The sequence below is a fragment of the Protopterus annectens genome, chromosome 4.part0 (genome assembly GCF_019279795.1).
Source record: "Protopterus annectens isolate FY-2018-M chromosome 4.part0, PAN1.0, whole genome shotgun sequence".
In the NCBI taxonomy this organism is placed as follows: domain Eukaryota; kingdom Metazoa; phylum Chordata; order Ceratodontiformes; family Protopteridae; genus Protopterus; species Protopterus annectens.
This window is the reverse complement of record NC_056733.1, coordinates 683,928,659-683,948,885: the sequence shown is the minus strand read 5'-3', so window position 1 is coordinate 683,948,885 and position 20,227 is coordinate 683,928,659. Positions and strand designations below refer to the sequence as shown.

At 41.9% G+C, this 20,227-nt stretch overlaps 1 protein-coding gene across 1 annotated transcript in view; it reads right to left on the bottom strand.

Moving 5' to 3' along the window:
* Positions 1–5,104: 5,104 nt before the first annotated feature.
* P2RX7 (purinergic receptor P2X 7) overlaps positions 5,105–20,227 on the bottom strand; it is a 414,468-nt gene continuing 399,345 nt past the window's right edge. Inside the window, exon 13 of the mRNA XM_044068649.1 lies at positions 5,105–5,968. Coding sequence (XP_043924584.1) covers positions 5,495–5,968 — 474 coding nt within the window. The 3' untranslated portion in view covers positions 5,105–5,494. The remainder of the gene's footprint in view (positions 5,969–20,227) is intronic.

Genomic DNA, 20,227 nt, shown 5'->3' with positions numbered 1-20,227 from the left:
AGCCCCCCTGGGACTGACAACCTTCACCCATGGTTTATTTATTATTAAACTTGATAGCCCCCCTGGGACTGACAACCTTCAGCCATGGTTTATTTATTATTAAACTTGATAGCCCCCCTGGGACTGACAACCTTCACCCATGGTTCATTTATTATTAAACTTGATAGCCCCCCCCAGGACTGACAACCTTCACCCATGGTTCATTTATTATTAAACTTGATAGCCCCCCTGGGACTGACAACCTTCACCCATGGTTCATTTATTATTAAACTTGATAGCCCCCCTGGGACTGACAACCTTCAGCCATGGTTCATTTATTATCAAACTTGATAGCCCCCCCCCCTCGTTACTGACAACTTTCACCCATGGTTTATTTATTATCAAACTTGATAGCCCCCCCCCCGGGATTGATAACCTTCACCCATGGTTTATTTATTATTAAACTTGATAGCCCCCCCCCCACCAGGACTGACAACCTTCACCCATGGTTTATTTATTATTAAACTTGATAGCCCCCCGGGACTGACAACCTTCACCCATGGTTTATTTAGCACTGTAGAGACAACATCATAACCCCACTGAAACCTATGCCTAATATCTGGAGGAATGCCACTGTAAAATCACTCCCTAAGAAACTCACTCCCTCCAGTCCATTATACATTTGGCCCATTTCTATTCTCCCTACCCTAGGAAAGATTCTAGAAAAAAATACTTTATTTGAACTCACTCAATACATCAACCAATATGCCAGTTTATTGCATTCATTTTCTATACAACTTTTGAAAAGTGAAATTTTATGCAAATGGCAAATGCTTAGCGCCACATGGGTACTTTGCATATATTGTAGGATTTTGATGATTGCAAATACTATCAGGTCTCTGGGCATGCAATTACAGTCCACTTCAAGCTGGGACTTCCCATTGAGTATTTATACAATTTTCCCAGAATGTAGCTATATAGCAGTTGTGTCTGTTTAGGTCTACTTTAACACAAAAAATTTCTCACTAGGGTTTATAGGGATAACTATATGAAATGTCAGGACCCGCTAAAGTGAGTCCTGAAATATGGAGACTGGCTAAACAATCAGACTTACATATACTAAGTCTGAGATGCCATTTCTCCTAATATTCCCTTTTCTCTGAGGTATGACTACCTCAGAGTGGTTATATATGACTTTGGGTGGTGTGAGGGGCTTGCATCTCCTCATGGGGGAAAGCATGGGGAGGCTTGCCCCTCCCTGCAAAAAGTTATTTTAAGGAGAAGAACAATTTTCGACATTCACTCTTCAACTGAGCTTTCTGTCTTTTTTTTTTGGCTTGTTGGTACTCGGCATTTTGAGTGCCAACATTTAATAGGGAGCCATTTATAGGTTCTTATGAAACTTACAGCCAAAGGGTACAGTCAACAAGCTCAGCCACATCAACCAATATGTGTAGAAAATTAGTAATGCTCCCCATTAAGTTGCCTTTCTCCACATATCCCTGGCAGAAGTTTGCAATTATCCATTTAGTCATCCATACCTGTTTTAATGGTTGCTAAACAGGTACTGTGCTTGAAAAGTAAAGGCAACCTATTCCAGATGCAGGGATATGTTGAGCCTTTCATGCCATCTGGTGTTTTTGATGTGGTAGTAGAGGTTTGGGTCTCTAGAGAAGGTGTTTGATTTGCCACTGGTTCTATTTAGGTAATGTTCAAAGAGAACTGTGTCATTCACTGCATGGAAGACTAAGCAGGTTTTATTGCATGGGAAGGTAAAACTTTATTGCTTTAGGTCTGCATAGCCATTTATGGCATTTTAATCTTCATGTGCTCCTTCAGTATGTGTGGCTGCTAAGAAACATGCTACCAGAGTGAAATGTCTCACATCCTGGCATTTCATATATAATTCTGACTTCAAATCACCCAGGACTGAATTCTTTTCTCCAAACAAGGAAGTACTTACCCACAGTTTTTTTTGTTTGTATCATCTACATTATTTTACATATGTTTTCTGATTTTTCCTTAGTGTGCCTTTACAGAATTTTCTAATTGAAACATTCCATGTATAGCTAGATGGCAAAAATGAAATAAAAAGTAGGTGATATATTTTCCATTCATTCTGTCATTTGCAGATTACCCATCTCACTCATTTCAGGATTGTGGAAGAACCATAGCCCATGCTGGCACTTGGGGCAAAGAAAGTAATCCTGGCTAGGACACAAGCCCATTACAGGAAGCACACACATACATTCATTTACACCTGTGGGCAATTTAGTGGCTCACCAAGTCATCTATAGCACACATCTGGCCTACTGAAGAAAGCACACTACCAAGAGAAAACACCAAGTGGACACTGAGAGGCCATGCAGACTCTGTACAGAATATCTCACCTGAGACCCAAACTGGAAGATGAAGTTCTTAAAGGCATCACCTCTTATCATTATACCCTTGCACCACCCTAGGTGGCACCTCATTCATCTTCTTTCCAGGCAGAGGAGTAGCACTGTAAAGCTAGCAGCATATTTTACATTTGACAGAACAGCTGCCAGTCTGAATTATCCATACTAGCTTATCGGTAAAATATATTTATTTATATAATGTTTCCTAGAATGCAGCTGTATAGCAGTTGTGTCTGTATTCCCCAGTCCTACTAAAGTGGGCAGTTGTCATGTTACCTCTACTTTATTTTTTTTGCCAACCGGATTGACCCAGTGACTCCCCCTTTCTATACCAGACTGACCTTTTTGTTCCTTCATCAGTCGGAGAGGAACTGAGATCCCTCCGTCCCATTTCTTTCACAGTGAGGCAAGAATTGGGTGTTAGAAAATATGTCAGTCTGCGGATGCTACGTACTCTCCTATCCTCACCCCCTCAGCAACCTGCAAACTCTGATATAAGTGCCTTGGGAAGTTCATGTACACTTCCACAACTGTTCAACTTCTCAACCAGGCAGCACACTGCTTGCAGTGTGGGAATGCTAGGCTCTTCATGCTGCTGTAATTCATTTGCATTCCTGCAGATGTAAGCAGCACAGTTATCCAAGCTGTCTTGCTTATATCAGGATGGATAAGCCAGCACTGACTACTCATTCCCATCCTCCCCACCTGGTCCTTTCAGCGCCCATGTCACTAGTCAAACACTGCCCTCCTGGACCTTTCATTGCCCATGTCACTAGTCAAACACTGCCCACCTGGTTCTTTCAGCACCTATGTCGCAAGTCAAACACTGCCCACCTGGTCTTTTCAGTGCCCATGTCACTAGTCAAACACTGCCTACCCAATCCTTTCAGTGCCCATGTCACTAGTCAAAATCTGCCCACGTGGTCATTTCAGAACCCATGTCACTAGTCAAACACTACCCACCTGGTCCTTTCAGCACCCATGTCATTAGTCAAACACTGCCCACCTGGTCCTTTCAGTGCCCATGTCACTAGTCAAACACTGCCCACCTGGTCCTTTCAGTGCCCATGTTATTAATCAAATACTGCCCACCTGGTCCTTTCAGCACCCATGTCACTAGTCAAACACTGATCATCTGGTCCTTTCAGCACCCATGTCACTAGTGAAACACTATCCACCTTGTCCTTTCAGTGCCCATGTCACTAGTCAAACACTGCCCACCTGCTCCTATCAGTGCCCATGTCACTAGTCAAACACTGCCCACCTGGTCTTTTTAGTGTCCATGTCACTAGTCAAACACTATCCACCTTGTCCTTTCAGCATCCATGTCACTAGTCAAACACTGCCCACCTGGTCCTTTCAGCGCCCATGTCACTAGTCAAACACTGCCCACCTGGCCCTTTCAGCATCCATGTCACTAGTCAAACACTATCCACCTTGTCATTTCAGCACCCATGTCACTAGTCAAACACTGACCACCCGGTCCTTTCAGCACCCATGTCACGTGTCAAACACTGCCCACCTGGTCCTTTCAGCTCCCATGTCACTAGTCAATCGCTATCCACCTTGTCCTTTCAGCAGCCATGTCACAAGTCAAACACTATCCACCTTGTCCTTCAGCACCCATGTCATAAGTCATACACAATCCACCTTGTCCTTTCAGCACCCATGTCACTAGTCAAACACTGCCCACCTGGTCCTTTCAGCACCCATGTCACTAGTCAAACACTGCCCACCTGGTCCTTTCAGCACCCATGTCACTAGTCAAACACTGCCCACCTGGTCCTTTCAGCACCCATGTCACTAGTCAAACACTGACCACCTTGTTCTTTCAGCACTCATGTCACGAGTCAAACACTGCCCACCTGGTCCTTTCAGCGCCCATGTCACTAGTCAATCACTATCCACCTTGTCCTTTCAGCACCCATGTCACAAGTCAAACACAATCCACCTTGTCCTTTCAGCACCCATGTCACTAGTCAAACACTGCCCACCTAATCCTTTCAGCACCCATGTCACTAGTCAAACACTGACCACCTTGTTCTTTCAGCACTCATGTCACGAGTCAAACACTGCCCACCTGGTCCTTTCAGCGCCCATGTCACTAGTCAATCACTATCCACCTTGTCCTTTCAGCACCCATGTCACAAGTCAAACACTATCCACCTTGTCCTTTCAGCACCCATGTCACTAGTCAAACACTGCCCACCTGATCCTTTCAGCACCCATGTCACAAGTCAAACACTATCCACCTTGTCCTTTCAGCACCCATGTCACTAGTCAAACACTGCCCACCTGATCCTTTCAGCGCACTTGTCACTAGTCAAACACTGATCATCTGCTGTGCACTCAGTATTTTATCCTTCTGTGCCATGGGCTGGTGTTTCGTATTTTCTTTACCTCAGTATCAGACAGAATATTGAAATATGTGCTTGGTTTTAAATCAGTGTATAATCTGAGTCATTTTCTAGTATCCATAGTTCCCCCATTGTAAATATTATTACAAACTACATAAAAAGTAGAAAAGCCTCAAATGAATATTGTAATTAAACATGAAATACTTTCAGAAGCTCAGCTACTGAGATCTTTTGGAAATATATGTTATTGTCGATATTGTACATTATTAGCATACTTTTGCTGTTGGCAACAAGTATTTTACCTTTCTCTTGGTCTCTAAAAATGAACATATATTTATCTAGTTTTCACAAAGAGACATTGAAGCATAGTCACTTCAAGAACAGAATTTAGTAAACCTTCCAAATTGAAATCAAAGTCAGGACACTAAAGCTATCACCCAGTTTGAATACATTCAGATATTACAAATGTTTCAGATTGTACCATTTGCAGTTGTTTACAATGAACATGCATGCATACCTCTGTATTACATTAGTACTTTTTCTCAAGTTGCCATGTAGTTAAAAAAACATTTTCTGTTATAATGCCGTACTACTGTAGATATGGTTCTATCATCCAGCCATCCATTTCAACATTGCATGAAGCATTTCTAGTTAGTGTTAAAAAATGTCTCTGTTAGAACTTAACCAACTAAGTTATTAGTTCAGTTAGATATGTTAAGTAAAATAACTAAAAACACTGCAAAATCTGTTTCATTTTGTTCAGTCATGGAGACCCGTATAATGTCCATCTATACTGGGATAGTGGTTTCTAATTTCCCATATGCTGCAACTTGGTATCACAGCAGCATTCAGTGCCTGTAAAGCCCCAAAACGCCAACTGATGTACTGTTTGTATGAGATGTGACGTAATTTGTTGTTATTTATTTCCTGGTGCAATGTAAGTAAAGGTTCTCTGTAGAGTAAAGAAAACTCCAGGGTTGTTCTAGACAAAACAAGGTGTCCAAACAATGACGATTGTGTAATGCATTCACCATCGCTTTTGCGGCAGCACAGTTGTTCCTCATAACTAGGCATTGGGTGGCATTTTCCACAGTGACACCAGCTTGGTGTTTTCGTTGGCTGCTTTGCTGAAGTTTGACTTTTGTTCCTTGATGGCTGCATTTCTAGCTCATTCTCAGCAGTAAAATGTTGTGCTAATGATGCAGTGAGATGACTTTGACCTGCTTCATATTCCTGTACAAAAAAATTATAAATTAGAAAATACTGTGTAGGTACAAATGGTACTACTGATTAAATATTTAAGATGCAACATTATGCAAAAAGACAACTGTTCTTTGTAAAGTCCCTGATTGAAAATTTTAAGAAGGCAGATATATTAATAACAGATATTGGCAAAGTCATTCTTTTATTTTAGAATCACTTAACAGCTACATATAATTTAATATACAGGTCAAGAAGAGGTTTAGCCCTCTGTTTATTTTCCATATAGGATTATATCACATTTGTACAACAATTCATATGCATGTGCTGTTTGATCATGCCTGATCCCACAACTCAATGAAGTGGTTAATTTCTTTACTCTTCATGACAGATAAAACAATTTTTCCTGTTGTAAAACTGTCATCCATTTCAGCAATTGATCAGTTTGCCTTTCCCTGCATTTGCAGCTACTATGGTTTCCCCCGCTTTCGTTTTATAGCCCATCTAGCTTTCATTTCACCCTTTATCACTCTGCAAATCCATACTTCATGCAGTAAACCTGGCAAAAATATATTGATCTTCCAAAAAGTAAGTTGAGGGACTTGGAATGTAATTTCACAATTTTCATATATATATTCTTCTCTGTCTGCTTACCCTGTTGTGTCTACTGGGACAGAGTGATCACTACATAGAGAATTTAGTTAAAACTGTTTTACTACTTGAGTTTTTTACTTTTCTGTACCTGCATCTAAAAACTTTGCCATTAGTATTATTAAATTTGCATTATTTCTTTTCTGCAAAATAAAGCTTTTAATTTCTGACAGATTATCAAGCTTTTGAGTGGCTCTTCTTCAGCTATGATAACCAGTTAACCATATCCATGGTGTTCTGTTTCATCAATCACAATGAATTACATTTTGTCTATTACAGAGAATAAATTAATTTTGCTTTTCAGTTCAGTTTAGGGTTTTACCTTAACTGTCTACTTCTCAGTACTATGTTCAGAGCTAAACTGTTAGATAAACTTACATATGTACTGCTATTTGACTGATTTAATTTCTAACTTTCTGCGGAGTTTAGAGCAGACCACAGCACTATCACTGCAGCTCTTACTAACTCTGCTTCCAGTAACATGGACATTGGACTATTTATTGTGGACTTTTTTGTAGAATATATAGACTCTCACTCACCTCCTACTCATATGACAATTTGGATCTTTCAAACTACATCCTGACACAGTGTGAAAAATTTAACATTGGGTGATGCAACATCTATATCCTGAGCATACCTCTAAAGTGTCTAGATTTTCTGAGAATGTTCAGATTCTTGCCTCATATTTTTGGTCTGTTCACTAACAAATTTGTGGTTTGCTGACAAATCAGTGAGGGCTGAATTCATTAATTACAGACATTTGAGTTTCAAACTCCATATCCTGTAGAAAATGTATGGTAACTCAAAAAGTACAGTTGTGTACACTTACCATAAATGTAGATGTTCGAGTGTATTCACTGTTGCAGTCCTAACAAATGAGTTATCCAGCTCCCAGTAGCCCTCGATCAGCCAGAATACCAAAGGTAACTAAAAATGACATCGGCTGCCGTCAGTTGTAAAGGACGTCAGGGCGTCCGATACAAAACGAGGCAGCCGACATCACTTCCTCAGTCTTTCTTGCCATAACAATCAGAAGTCCAGTCCCCAGAAATAAGTCTGATGGCAAACCAGCATTGGCAAATAATATCCAAATTAGCCTGTACCTTAGGAAAAGAGAATAGAAGAAGACCAAAAAGGGGGAAGGAGGGAGGGAAACCAGGACTGCAACAGTGAATACACTCGAACATCTACATTTATGATAAGTGTACACAACTGCACTATGTCCATTGTGTTTCACTGTTGCAGTCCTAACAAATGGGCTGATTACCAAAGCCCAGAGAGAAGGGAGGAGGAACCAACAGAATCAAGGGTTGGAGATAATGCCCTGCAACACAGCAGTGGCAAACCCTGCCCTAGCTCTCGAAAACAGAGGTAAATTGTAATGCTTAGTGAAAGTGTGAACAGAAGACCATGTGGCAGCCTCCAAAATATCTTTGGTAGAGACACCCCTTAAAAATGCTGCATAAGTGGAAGCCACTCTAGTTGAGTGGGTCCTAACCCCTTGAGGAGGAACCTTGCCATGAAAGGAATAACAAAAGGTGATACAATGTGTAATCCACATGGAAATGGTTTGCTTAGAAATAAGCTTGCCCTGAGCTCCAGGGGCAAAACTGACCAATAACTGCTCTGATTTCCGAAGGTCCTTAGTCCTGTCCAGGTAAAACCTGAGCTGTCTGTGCACATCAAGAGTATGTAGGATCCTTTCACCTGTATTGCGAGGATTAGGAAAGAAGGTAGGAAGGTGTATGGACTGATTAAGAGTCAGGCTAGAAACCAACTTAGGCATAAAGGAGGGATTCGTTCTCAGACAGACTCTATCTGCATGGAAAATAAGAAAAGGCTCCACGGCCATCAAAGCTTGCAGCTCCGAAACCCTCTTTGCTGATGTTATAGCCAAGAGGAAAGCGATCTTCCAGGAGAGAAATTTTAAATCTGCAGAGGCAGCTGGCTCACAAGGAGGAAGAGTGAGTTTCTCTAGAACAAAATTAAGATCCCAGGCTGGAGTAGGTGCTCTTCTGGGAGGTTTTAAGTTGCAAGCACCCCTGAGAAACATTTTTATCAGGGGATGAGAGAAAATGGGTTGTTCAAGAGAACAATGAGCAGAACTGGCTGAAACATGTATCTTGACAGAGAAAAAAGAAAGACCACCCTGAAGCAAATCAGCCAGGTATTCCAGGGTCAGAGGAAGGGTAGGCTGAGAAGAAGATTCCCCTCTAGCCTGCATCCAATGAGAGAACCTTTCCCATTTGCTGGTGTAGGACTTCCTAGTGCTAGGCCTCCTGGCCTCCCTCAGCAAGTCAACCACCTGCTTGGAATGGGAAGAAGAAAAGGAAGGAGTCATACAATGAGCCATGCTGTCAAATGTAGAATATTTCCCTTTTCCTGAACCAAAAGATCTGGCTTCAGAGGAAGATACCAATGAGGAAAATGGGAGAGACTGTGAAGCAGCAGATACCAATGCTGTCTGGAGCTATGAGAATAGTCCTTAGTCGTTCATCCCTGATCTTCACTAATACTCTGGGAAGAAGAGGAGGAAGAGGGAAGGCGTATGCTGATAGCAACGTCCAAGGGAAGGACAGAGCGTCCACTTTCCAGGCTCTGCTCTGATGCTGTCTGGTGCAAAAGAGAGGTAGAAGATGGTTGTCTGGGGAGGAGAAAAGATCCACTTGAGGCATGCCCCAATGTTGAATGATGTTGTAAAAGACTGCTCTGCTCAGCTGCCACTCAAGAGCATCCAGGGTTTGCCTGTTCAACTGTTCTGCCAAAACATTGAGCCTTCCTGGAAGAAACTGAGCTAGGAGATGCAGGTCCAGGGATGCTGCCATGGACCAAAGATTCATTCTTTGTCAGGGGGTAAGAGTGAGTCCCTCCCTGCTTGTTGATGTACCACATGACTGTGATGTTGTCTGTCCTGACAAGCAGGGTCCCTGGAGAAAGAATATGCTTGAAAGTTAGTAAGGCCTGCTGAATTGCAATCAACTCTTTTAGATTTATGTGCAGGTGCATCTGCTGGGCATTCCAACGTCCTGTATGCATCTGCCATCCAGGTGTGCTTTCCAGGCATAGTCCGATGTGTCTGTGGTCAGAACTTGAGTGGCAGGAGGTGGTCGAAAAGGCATGCCTTTGTTTTGTAGACAGGCTGTTGCCCACCATCGAAACTCTATCTGCAGAGATGGAAGCAGAGGAATCATCATATCCAGGTCCTGTGTGTGTTGACACCAAATATTCTTGAGATACCACTGCAATTTACTCATATGCAGTCTTGCATATGGAATCAAGAGAATACAAGATGCCATGAATCCCAGAGCTTGCAGGTATTTCCTTGCAGGGAGCTGGGACAGGCTTGCCAAGTCCTTGAAGTAAGCTGAAATCGTTGTCTGCTTCTCCTGGGTGAGATATATCATATGGGCAGCTGTGTTCAGACTCGCTCCCAGGAATGTTATCTCCTTGGATGGTACCATTTTTGATTTCTCCTCATTGAGAGTGTAACCCAGGGAAGAGAGAAGAGTCTTTACGAATTCCAGATCCTTTAACAGCTGTTCCTGAGAAGTTGCTTGAATCAGACAGTCATCCAAGTATGGATAAATCTGAATTTTCTTCTGCCTGCAAAAAGCAATGACTGGAGCAGTAGATAAGCCAAAGGGCAGTGCAGAGAATTGATAATGTTGCATGCCCACTCTGAAACGAAGATAGTGCCTGCAACTTTCCCTGATAGGGATGTGCAGATAAGCCTCCTTGAGATCCAAGGTTACCAGCCAGGAATCCTTTTCTAGCAGTGGTAGCAACTGATGCAGAGTGAGCATTTTGAACTTTGGAATTACTAGAAAAGAGTTCAGAATGGAAAGATCTAGGATAGGAAGCCAGGTGCCTTGTTTTTTTGGAACTTGGAAAAGCCTGGAATAAAAGCCCTGGCCTACCTGCTGAGCAGGAACTGATTCTATTGCTCCCAGATGAGACAAAAACAAAATTTGTTTTTCTACTTCTGCCCTTTGGTTTGGAGGAGCGTCTGGGAATCCTTTGAGAGTTGGAAAGGTGCAAAAAGAAAACCTGTGCCCTAGGGGCACCATTCTGAGCACCCATTTGTCGTCCGTGATAGTGGCCCAGACATCTGCAAAAAGGGCCAACCTTCCCCCTAAAGGACTCTCCTGGCAAGCAAGAACAGGCAGAAGTTGGAAAAAGTCATTGAGAGTGTTTTGATTGATGCAGGCTTGGAAATTCCCACCTTAGAAGTGGAAGCCTGCCAACGCCTAGACCTTTGAGGGGTAGCAGCCTGCCCCCTAGAAGATTTGTAACCTCTAGTCCTGGAACGGTTCTGTCTGCTGGTATCCGGAAAGGTCCAACTCTTGGAAGGGTAATTCCTGCTAAAACAAGGGATTTGAACTTGCAGAAAATCCTTAACAGTTTGCATGGACTTGGCCTTACCCTCCATATTCTTAAGTACCTCCTCTGCTTTGCTGCCAAAAACACTGTCTTTATGCAAAGGTACATCCAAAAGCTTAGCCTTGACAGGTTCTGGAAGATGCTGTTCTCTGAGCCAAGCATGCCTTCTAATAACAGATTCAGTAGCCGTAGCCCTGCTGGAGGCTTCAAGGATGTCAAAACCAAAATGTAAAGAATGCTTATTGACAAGACTGGCTGAATTCAGTAAATCCTGCATGTCTTTACTCTCTGCCAAAAGAGGTACACTTGCTATCCTAGACTTAATAGCCTCCAAGGTGTGCTGCTGGTACTTCAGCATATGAAAAAGACAACTGGTAGCCCTAATAGCTAGGGTGGCAGAGGTATAAACTTTCTTGCCCCACCTATCTAAGTTCCTAGATTCCCTGTCAGAGGGAACAGGATTCCTTGTAACAGTGGCCTTAACTCCTTTAGGGCCTTGAGAAATAACCTCTGGCTCCACCAATGGGTTCCTGAAAAGAAACAGATGAGAATCAGGGACTCTGTAGTACCTGTCAGGTTTCCTGGGAGCAGGAGGAACCGAATTTGGAGTCAAGGAATTTTTCAGAAAAACATCATCAACAACTTCCAACACAGAGGGAATAGCAAGAGGCTTATGCTGAGGTAAATCCAGAAACTCCCTAATCCATTTCTTAGATTGGGGATAATCCTGACTTTCCCATTTAAAATGTTCCCTGAGGGTATTTAAAGTATCACCAAAAGAGAAATCCTCTGGAGGAGAGGCTGAAGGGATGGACTCCTCTGCATCTGAATCCTCAAAAGGAGAAAAAGCCTGAGAAAATTCCTCTTCATCAGCAGAAATGCCAGAAGAATCAGAACCTGAACAGGACAAAACCTCAGGAGAAACATCCCTACTCCTTTTAGGGGGAGGAGGCTGAGAACCCCTAATAAGAGTCAACAGATCATTAGCCATTTTAACCATTTGGGATTGAGGGGAGTGAGAAGAAAATGAAGCCTGCCTTTTCACAGGCTTACAAATGGAAGATTTACCTGCAACTCTTAAGGACACGGGAGGCCTGGCAACTGCCGAAGTTACAGCAGACGTCGAAGGAAGAAGTTTGCTGTCAGAATGGACAATGGAGACCTCGGACACCAGAGTCAGCTTAGCAGTTCCGGCTCCAGCAGAAGAGGCAACCGGCGACAGGTCGGAAAGCAAAATGGAGGTTGAAGGCCTAAGGGACTCGGACTCAATCAAGGCCTGCGGTTGTACATCTGCTGACTGCAGGGACTGCAAAGGCATCTCACTGATTACCGCCTGGCTGATGATCAACTTAGCATCATCCGAGGACTTAGCTTTCTGAGGCCTGTTGCGGTCCTTATCCTTACGTTTCTTCGGAATATATGAAGCCTGAAGACCGGCGGACACCATATCAAAGAACTTAGGCCAAACTCCAAAATGCCTAGCCAAAATCTTAGCCCGACGACAGATAGTATGTGGATTAAAGGAGGCACAGAGATCACAATTGGGAATGTTGTGGTCAAGGCCTAAACAAATAATACAATAGGAATGAAAATCTCTATGGGGAATCTGCTTCTCACAGGTAAGGCAATTATTAACTTTTTCTGACATTCGTTAAGGTAAGAAAAGAGGATCCCCAATAGGGTACTTAGCTGTAGTAGACTTCAACTTTTGTAGTTGGAAACCAACAAAGGTAAACTGCCGACTGGCACTCGTGCATGAAAAGCTTCTGCTTCGGGCTCCGCAGCAAGGAAGACTGAGTAAGTGACGTTGTCTGCCTCCTTTTGTATTGGACGCCCTGATGTCCTTTACAATCGATGGCAGCCGATATCATTTTTACTTACCTTTGGTATTCTGGCCGATCGAGGGCTACCAGGAACCGGATAACCCATTTGTTAGGACTGCAACAGTGAAACACAATGCACATGCTTTTATTCTAGCAACTTTCTAAGTGGTTTATAAGAGCAATCTTTAATATTTGTCCCTATTTATGGGCCTTTGTCCCATCGTTATTTTTGGCATTGTACATATTTCTTGTGCTAAGAGGTTGAGAGATATGATCAAGGGTAGGAAATGTCTAGTACTTCATATCTGGGGATATAGTTTCATCTTTCATTACATACGGCTAGCTGCTTCCTCTGCCCAAAGGCATGGGAAACCTCTGTGCAAAGGGAGGACTCTTCCCCAAAAGTAATATTAAATAAACAGTGTATTGAATAGATGGCAGGTAAACTTGTAGGAGATATAACACTTTATGGAAAGGAAAGGAAACAAGACAACATTAAAAATAAGAAAACATAGAAGACAAAGGGTAGTGTGGTTCATATTACAAACTGCAAATAGCAGCAGTAGTATGTCATTTGTTTGATATGTGAACATTGTGCATTAGTGTTGATTCAGAAGCTGAAGAATGAAACACACATGAAAAGCTTTTATTGCAGTTTTTTTTTATTTAATATGCTGAACATTTAGTGTTATGTGGTTTGCTCCCAGTGCTGAAATTAATAAAAAAGGTAACCAACAATATATAAAATCCTGAACTGGCCACAGAGGATATGGAACTGGAATATAAAAATATAAGTGAAACTTACTTTATTGAGATAACAACACTAAATGTTGAATAAACTGATTGTTCACATCACCGGATTTTTTTAACAGGGAATGGAGGCACTTGGCCAACATTCAACGTACAAACACATTGCAGTACATCAAACCCACTCACATACCCCACAACTAAATAAACCAACTCTCAGATTGCACTACAGTGAGGAAAATGGCAACTTTCCCCATGTTGGCCATTCCCTGTTAAAAAATCCGGTAATGTGAATGTTTGGTTTAGTCAACATTTGGTGTTGTCATCTCGATAAGATAGGTTTCGAGTAAGTGGAATTTCGGTTATTAGAAGTAGACCCATATATATGTATGTATATTTTGTGTCTTTCGGGTTTTCCCGGTTAGGGGTCGCCACAGCGGAACTCTGGTCCGCTAATGATTGGCAGTAGAGTTTTACGTGCTGGCTTGCTGGGCCTAACGCACAACCTTCAACGAAGGAACGCCCGTTCACGCATGTTGCCACACAGAAGACGCTCTAACTAATTACACATCATTGAGACAACTTTGCCAAAATACCAACATAGTGAAATCTGACAACATCAAACTTCAGATAAGAGAAAACAACTATCTGGAGATCCCTAACCAATCCACCAATGAAAAATATTACAAAAACTAAACTGAAACATTCCAGTGAACTACATTTCTACATAACTCACCCTATACAGTAAGCACAACATCCAGTACTAACTCTTCCCATAATGTTAAATGACCTTAAAGGAGCATGACTCCATTAATTAAGAAATACAATACATTACCTGTATTACACTGTTTTTACAGGGGGGGCAAGCCCATGCACAGCCCATGTGATAGGCTCCACCTCCCATACCGCCTGGAAATTAAATATACCAACTTCGAGAGCTCACTACCATGAAGAAAAGGGCATATTTACATGTAAGTTAATAGTGCTGCAGCAGACTACATGTCAGTAATTTCTTTTCGCTTATCTGAAGTTTGATGTCAGGTTTCAATATTTTGAAATTTCAGCAAAGTCGTCTCGATGGTGTGTAATTCGATTCTGTGACCCTTCGCTCATTTGAAGTAGATATATATATATATATATATATATATATATATATATATATATATATATATATATATACATACACATGTGTGTGCATTCATTCTATATATACTTGTTTTTTGTGTTTCATATGTTTAGTGATGTCAGTGTTAGTTTAATAATGTTTGGAGTAATGTTATTAGTGGATTCATTGTTCTGAATGAATCTAATGGCAGTACAGTCTGCAGAGAGATTGTATACAGTCACATTATTCATGATAAAAACAAAACAGCTGTACAGGAACAACTTGGTGTATAGTACATCAACAGCGAGTAATTATGGCATTTATGTATGTATAAGTGTTTGGTCAGAAAACTATAACAACTATAACAGTTAATATTTATATGTGTGTAAATAGGGTAGGCCAGGGTATTTGATCAGACATGTACTGTGGACATGTCTTACTTAAACTTGAGCAGAAGATTTGGTGCTCTATGACACACTAGGAAAGTGAATACATTAGGGAGACCTGGAGTGGCCCTGAGAATGATAGTGCAGGTAAAATACTATGTTAATATTAAAATATAGAAAAAGTCATAATAAAGGGAGTTCACAGAGTTGAAAGGTCAGTGAGAAGTGGGCGCCAGAAGATCAGTATTGGGCTATTCCTTTTTTTTGGTCTCTCTAAATGACACTGTAAAATGTATTGTGGAAATGCCTTTTTGTGGATTACACAAAGTTATGAAAGACATCTGATATTAAAAAAGTGTAGAAAGGAAGGGAAGAGACTTGCAAGACTGGAAGACTAGTTCAAAATCTGATAATTAGAAATTGATGCAAAAATGCAGAATAATGCACCTAAGAATAAATCTAGGCAGAGTGCAAATCAGTACTTAAAAGTTCTTATCCAACAGGTTCTCAGGTTCTTTTTGGTTCTAATGCTGCAGCTCTGTTCAAATCCCTTCAAGAGAAAGGAAAAAAACTTACGGAACTTATACATATTTTTGTTTCCCCAGTTCCTAAACACCATAGAAAGTACCTTTCTAGGCCTACTTTTATAAGGAGGAAGACCTGTGCACCTTCCAAACAACACTGCTCAGAAGGCCTCCTTTCCAGACAAGTCAGGTAATCTGTGACTACCTGGCACCCTTCTCAGAAGTTCCTCTTTCCCAGTGCCTTTCTCATTTCCTTTCAAAAATGGACAAGCGTTACCACAGACAAATGGGTCCTGTCTATTATCCAAGCAGGTTATTACATGACTTGGAAATCCACTCCTCCCTTCATGGGGATTCCACAACCCCCAAAGGACCAGATCCACCTTTTCCCTCAGGTCATTCAAGACCTGAAAACACAAGGAACCATACAGGAGATTCCCTCCTTGGAAAGAGGAAAAATGTTCTACTCCAGGATGTTCTTAGTTCCCAGGAAAGATGGTCTTTGGAGACCCATCTTAGACTTGTCCCAACTCAGTCTGTTCCTTCAGGCCAGGATGATCACCCTGCAAACTCTGTTTCCACTCTTGCTACCTCAGGCTTACCTGGCTTTCTTAGACATAAAGGATGCATGCCTTCACATCCCTATCCACCCTCTATTCAGGAAATTCTTACATTTCTCTGTTGCTTCCTCTCATTTTCAGTTCTGTGTTTTGCCCTCTGGACTCTCTATGGCTACAAGGGCATTCTGAAAGTGTTTGGCTCCAGTCATTGCCATTTGCAGACTTCAGGGAATTCTCATCTACTCTTAACTGGACGACCTTAATCATTCAAGCAGAACATCAGGACACTTTGCAACATAATCTTCAGACCACCATCTCTTGGCTCCTCAGTCTGAAATGAACAATCAATTATAGCAAGCCTTCCCTTTCTCCTTCTCAGGACCAGTTTTTCTTAGGTTGCAGGATAAGGACAGACATTATGATGGCATTTCTGCCTTTGCAGAAGGTGCAATCTCTGCAGATTTACTTCCAACAGTTGCTTCCTCAGTCCTCTCTAACTGCCAGGGAATTCCTAGGATGATAGGGTTCATGGCTTCAGTTACGCCAATGCTGGCCCTAGCTAAACTCCACATGCAAAAGTTCCAGTGGTATCTGAAAACACTCTGGTCCCAGCATGCTCATCCACTAGAATTTATCATTCTTCTTCTTCCCTGCCTAAAGAAATACATTTTTTGGTGGATTCTACAAATTTATCAGAATTCAGGACCTCCCCTTCAGCTATTTCCTCCAATTGAAGAAATTATCACAGATGCTTCAGATATGGGGTGGGGAGCAACCCTGGGAAACCTAAAGATCCAAGGCCTGTAGTCTCCCTCCTTATGGAAGCAACACATCAACCTTCAAGCCTTCAGGTCATCTCTATTAACAGGCCCTTTGAAGCTGTTCACAGACACCACCACATTTCTCTGGTATGTAAAGAAGCAGGGGGGAAGAAAGTCTTACCTACTCTGCAGATTAGTAATCAAAGCATGGGAGACTGCTCTTCGAGCAAAGGTAACTCTGACAGCTGTTTATATTCCCTCAACTCTAAATGCTCAGGCAGACACACTGATCAGATCCATGACACAAGCCCAAGAATGGATGATCCACAGGGATGTGTTTCTGGACATTCTTCACTGGTGGGGTACACCTCAAATAAATCTCTTTTTCTCCCCTATGAACAGTCAGCTTCCAAAGTTCTGTGCCACAGTCCCACACCCTCTGGTTTGGAAGGTGGATGCCCTATCATTCTCATGGAAGGGGATATTTCTCTATGCATTACCCCCTTCCACCTTATTCAAAAAAAGCCTGCTGAAGATACAGAAGGACATGCCAAAATCTTGTTGGTGACCTTCTTTTGGCCAACACAGCATTGGTTCCCTCTTCTTCTGCAATTAGCCAAGGGTAATCATCACAAATTATTTCACAGGGTGGATCTACTCACACAAGACAAGGAATCTCTTATTTACCCACATCTAGCAACACTGAACCTGACTTTGTGGGTGATAGGCTTTTAACTCCTTTCAGGTACCTTTCCTCTGAGGAGGTGCTTCTAGTCCTGCAGGACGCCAGGAAACCTAATACTAGGAGATTCTACTTGTCCAAATGGAAGAGGATCTCCATCTGGGGTCTTAATAAGAGATTAGATCCATTTTCAGTAGATATTTTCCTAGTCCTTTCTTACTTGTGTGAGCTGCTTAAGGTTGGAATGACTTATTCTTCAGTTAAAGCCCATTTACAGCCATTTCTCCATGTCTGCCTTTATCTATCTCCATATTTAGCATCTGGACTAGAGCTTAAGCTTTTCTTAAAAGGCATCCTTCACATCAGACCTCAAAGGAAACCTTTTCCTCCTCCATAGGATCTAAATTTTGCTTTGGAAAAACTTACCCAGACTCCCTTTGAGCCTGCTGCCTCAGCTTCCCTAAAAGTCTGCACTTGCAAAACTATTTTACTGGTAGCTATTACTTCTTCTAGTTGAGTTTCAGAACTCCAAGCTTTAATGGCTTCACAGCCCTTTCTGATTTTCCACAAGGATAGGGTGTCCCTATGTACCAACCCTTCTTTCATGCCTGAAGTGTTTAATGACTTGCCCATCAATCAGGCTATTCATTTATCCATGTTTTTCCCTTCTCCTCAAAACTCCAGTGAAAGGGTGTTGTACACCTTGGATGTACACAGACAACTCAGATTCTACTTGGTTAATCTATGAGAAACTCTGAGCAATTTTTTGTTTACTTTCACCCCAGGGCACTGCGAAAACCTGTCTCTAAACAGACTATTTCATCTTGGATCTCTAGAGCAGTTTCCTTTTGCTATGTCTCTCAGGGGAAAACTCTTTCTTCCTCTGTTAAGGCCCACTCCACTAGATGGTGGCTTCATCTAGAGCCTTCTTTAAAGGTCTGGACACTGCTTCTATCCTGGAAGCAGCTACTTGGTCCCTTATCCCTACATTTACAAAACACTACAAGCTGAATTCTATCACCACATCCAGAGCAGGATTTGCTAGGGCAATTCTGCATGGCTTTTATGGAGACTTCTTGTGCTCCTACCCCCTTTTCTTACTCATGAGCTTTGGTATTCTCCTTCATGTTATGAATACTGCAACATGGGAATAGAAGGACATAGAATAGTTGTGTAAAAGCTTACCATAACCATAGATGTCCTTTTCTATGTTGCAGTATTCTATCCCACCCTTTTCCCCCATGGTTCATGCTCTTCTTTGTATATTTCCTTATTGCCTCTGCCTCTTATCCTTGGACTGGTGTTCTGACTGGGGCAATGAGTTCTGAGAATAGTATGTGCAGGCATCACTTTTATGGCTGATATTGACTATTCAATGTGCAAAGTCACACGTACCTTGCAGTAGCCTAAGTCTTTGGTATACTGGCCAGACGTTCGTGTCACCTAGGTGGGGATCTCCCTCATGTTATGAATACTGCAATATGGAAGAGAAGGATATCTATGGTCATGGTAAGATTTTACACAACTATTCTGTATTGCTAATAGAGAGTACAGGCAGTATGGCATAACACAAAGGTGAAAGGTCAGACCAATTATCGTCGTTAGGGACAATTCTGTAGTATTCAAGACTGATTCATGGTTGTCCAAACTCAGCTATCTAAGAATTATTGTGCTCAGTTCTTTATAGGTTTTGGGCAAACTTAAAAAAAATGTTTCTGGTGGAGGGGAGGACTGTCACTTTCCATACTTTATGAAGCCAATTCCAAACAAAATTGCATCTTAGTGAATTGCAGAGAAAATTAATATTTTATGCTGCCAATGGTCTTAGAGTCAAGACTATACAACACAACTATACTAAGCTCACACTGACAGCTATAAATCAAGGGCTTGTACTTTAGGCAGTTGTCTATAACCCTAATCACCACTTTAAAATGAATAGCATTAGTGTCTCAGTAAATAACATATTTACTTTTTATACTGGAAAATAGAAGAGATCATGTACTCTGTTCTTACCTGAGGTGTCAGGATTATATTTATTTTTTGTTTCTCCTTGCAGCTGACCATCAACTGACACCAGTTCCTCTCCTTTTTCACCAGGTCTGCTGGACCCCCCTAAGCCTCCCCCGGTTCAATGCAACCCATGTCCATGGCTGATGAGAAGGGATTGAGGATGCTGGTTCAGCACTGAACTGTAGCTGGAGAACGTGGCCTAACCATCATCACCTCAGTGGCAGCCTTACCAACCACAATCGCTGTCTTCAGGAAGTGCATATGCACATTTGTGAATGTGCAGCCTCCCAGCCAAGGAGTATGCCACTTGTAACACGGAGCTCACCATGATCTTTATGCTGTTATTGCAGAAAGCTTATCCTACCTTCTTCCCACTGGGATGGATGAGCCGATGTCAGTCACTCACTCACATCCTCCCCAGCCCACCCCCTCTAGCACATGTTGCACTATTTGAACATGAGTTGTCTGGGGCACAGTAAGGGATTTTTCCATCTGTATCAAGGATCTTGATTCTGGATTTATTTTTCAGTATTTACACAGTACTGCAGCATAAGGGGAGGGTACTGTAGTCTTGGGGTGACGTCCTTCAGACAAGACATTAAAGCAAATATTCCATCTGACTGAGCTGGTAAGTAGCTCATGTAGATATAAAATATTCCATGA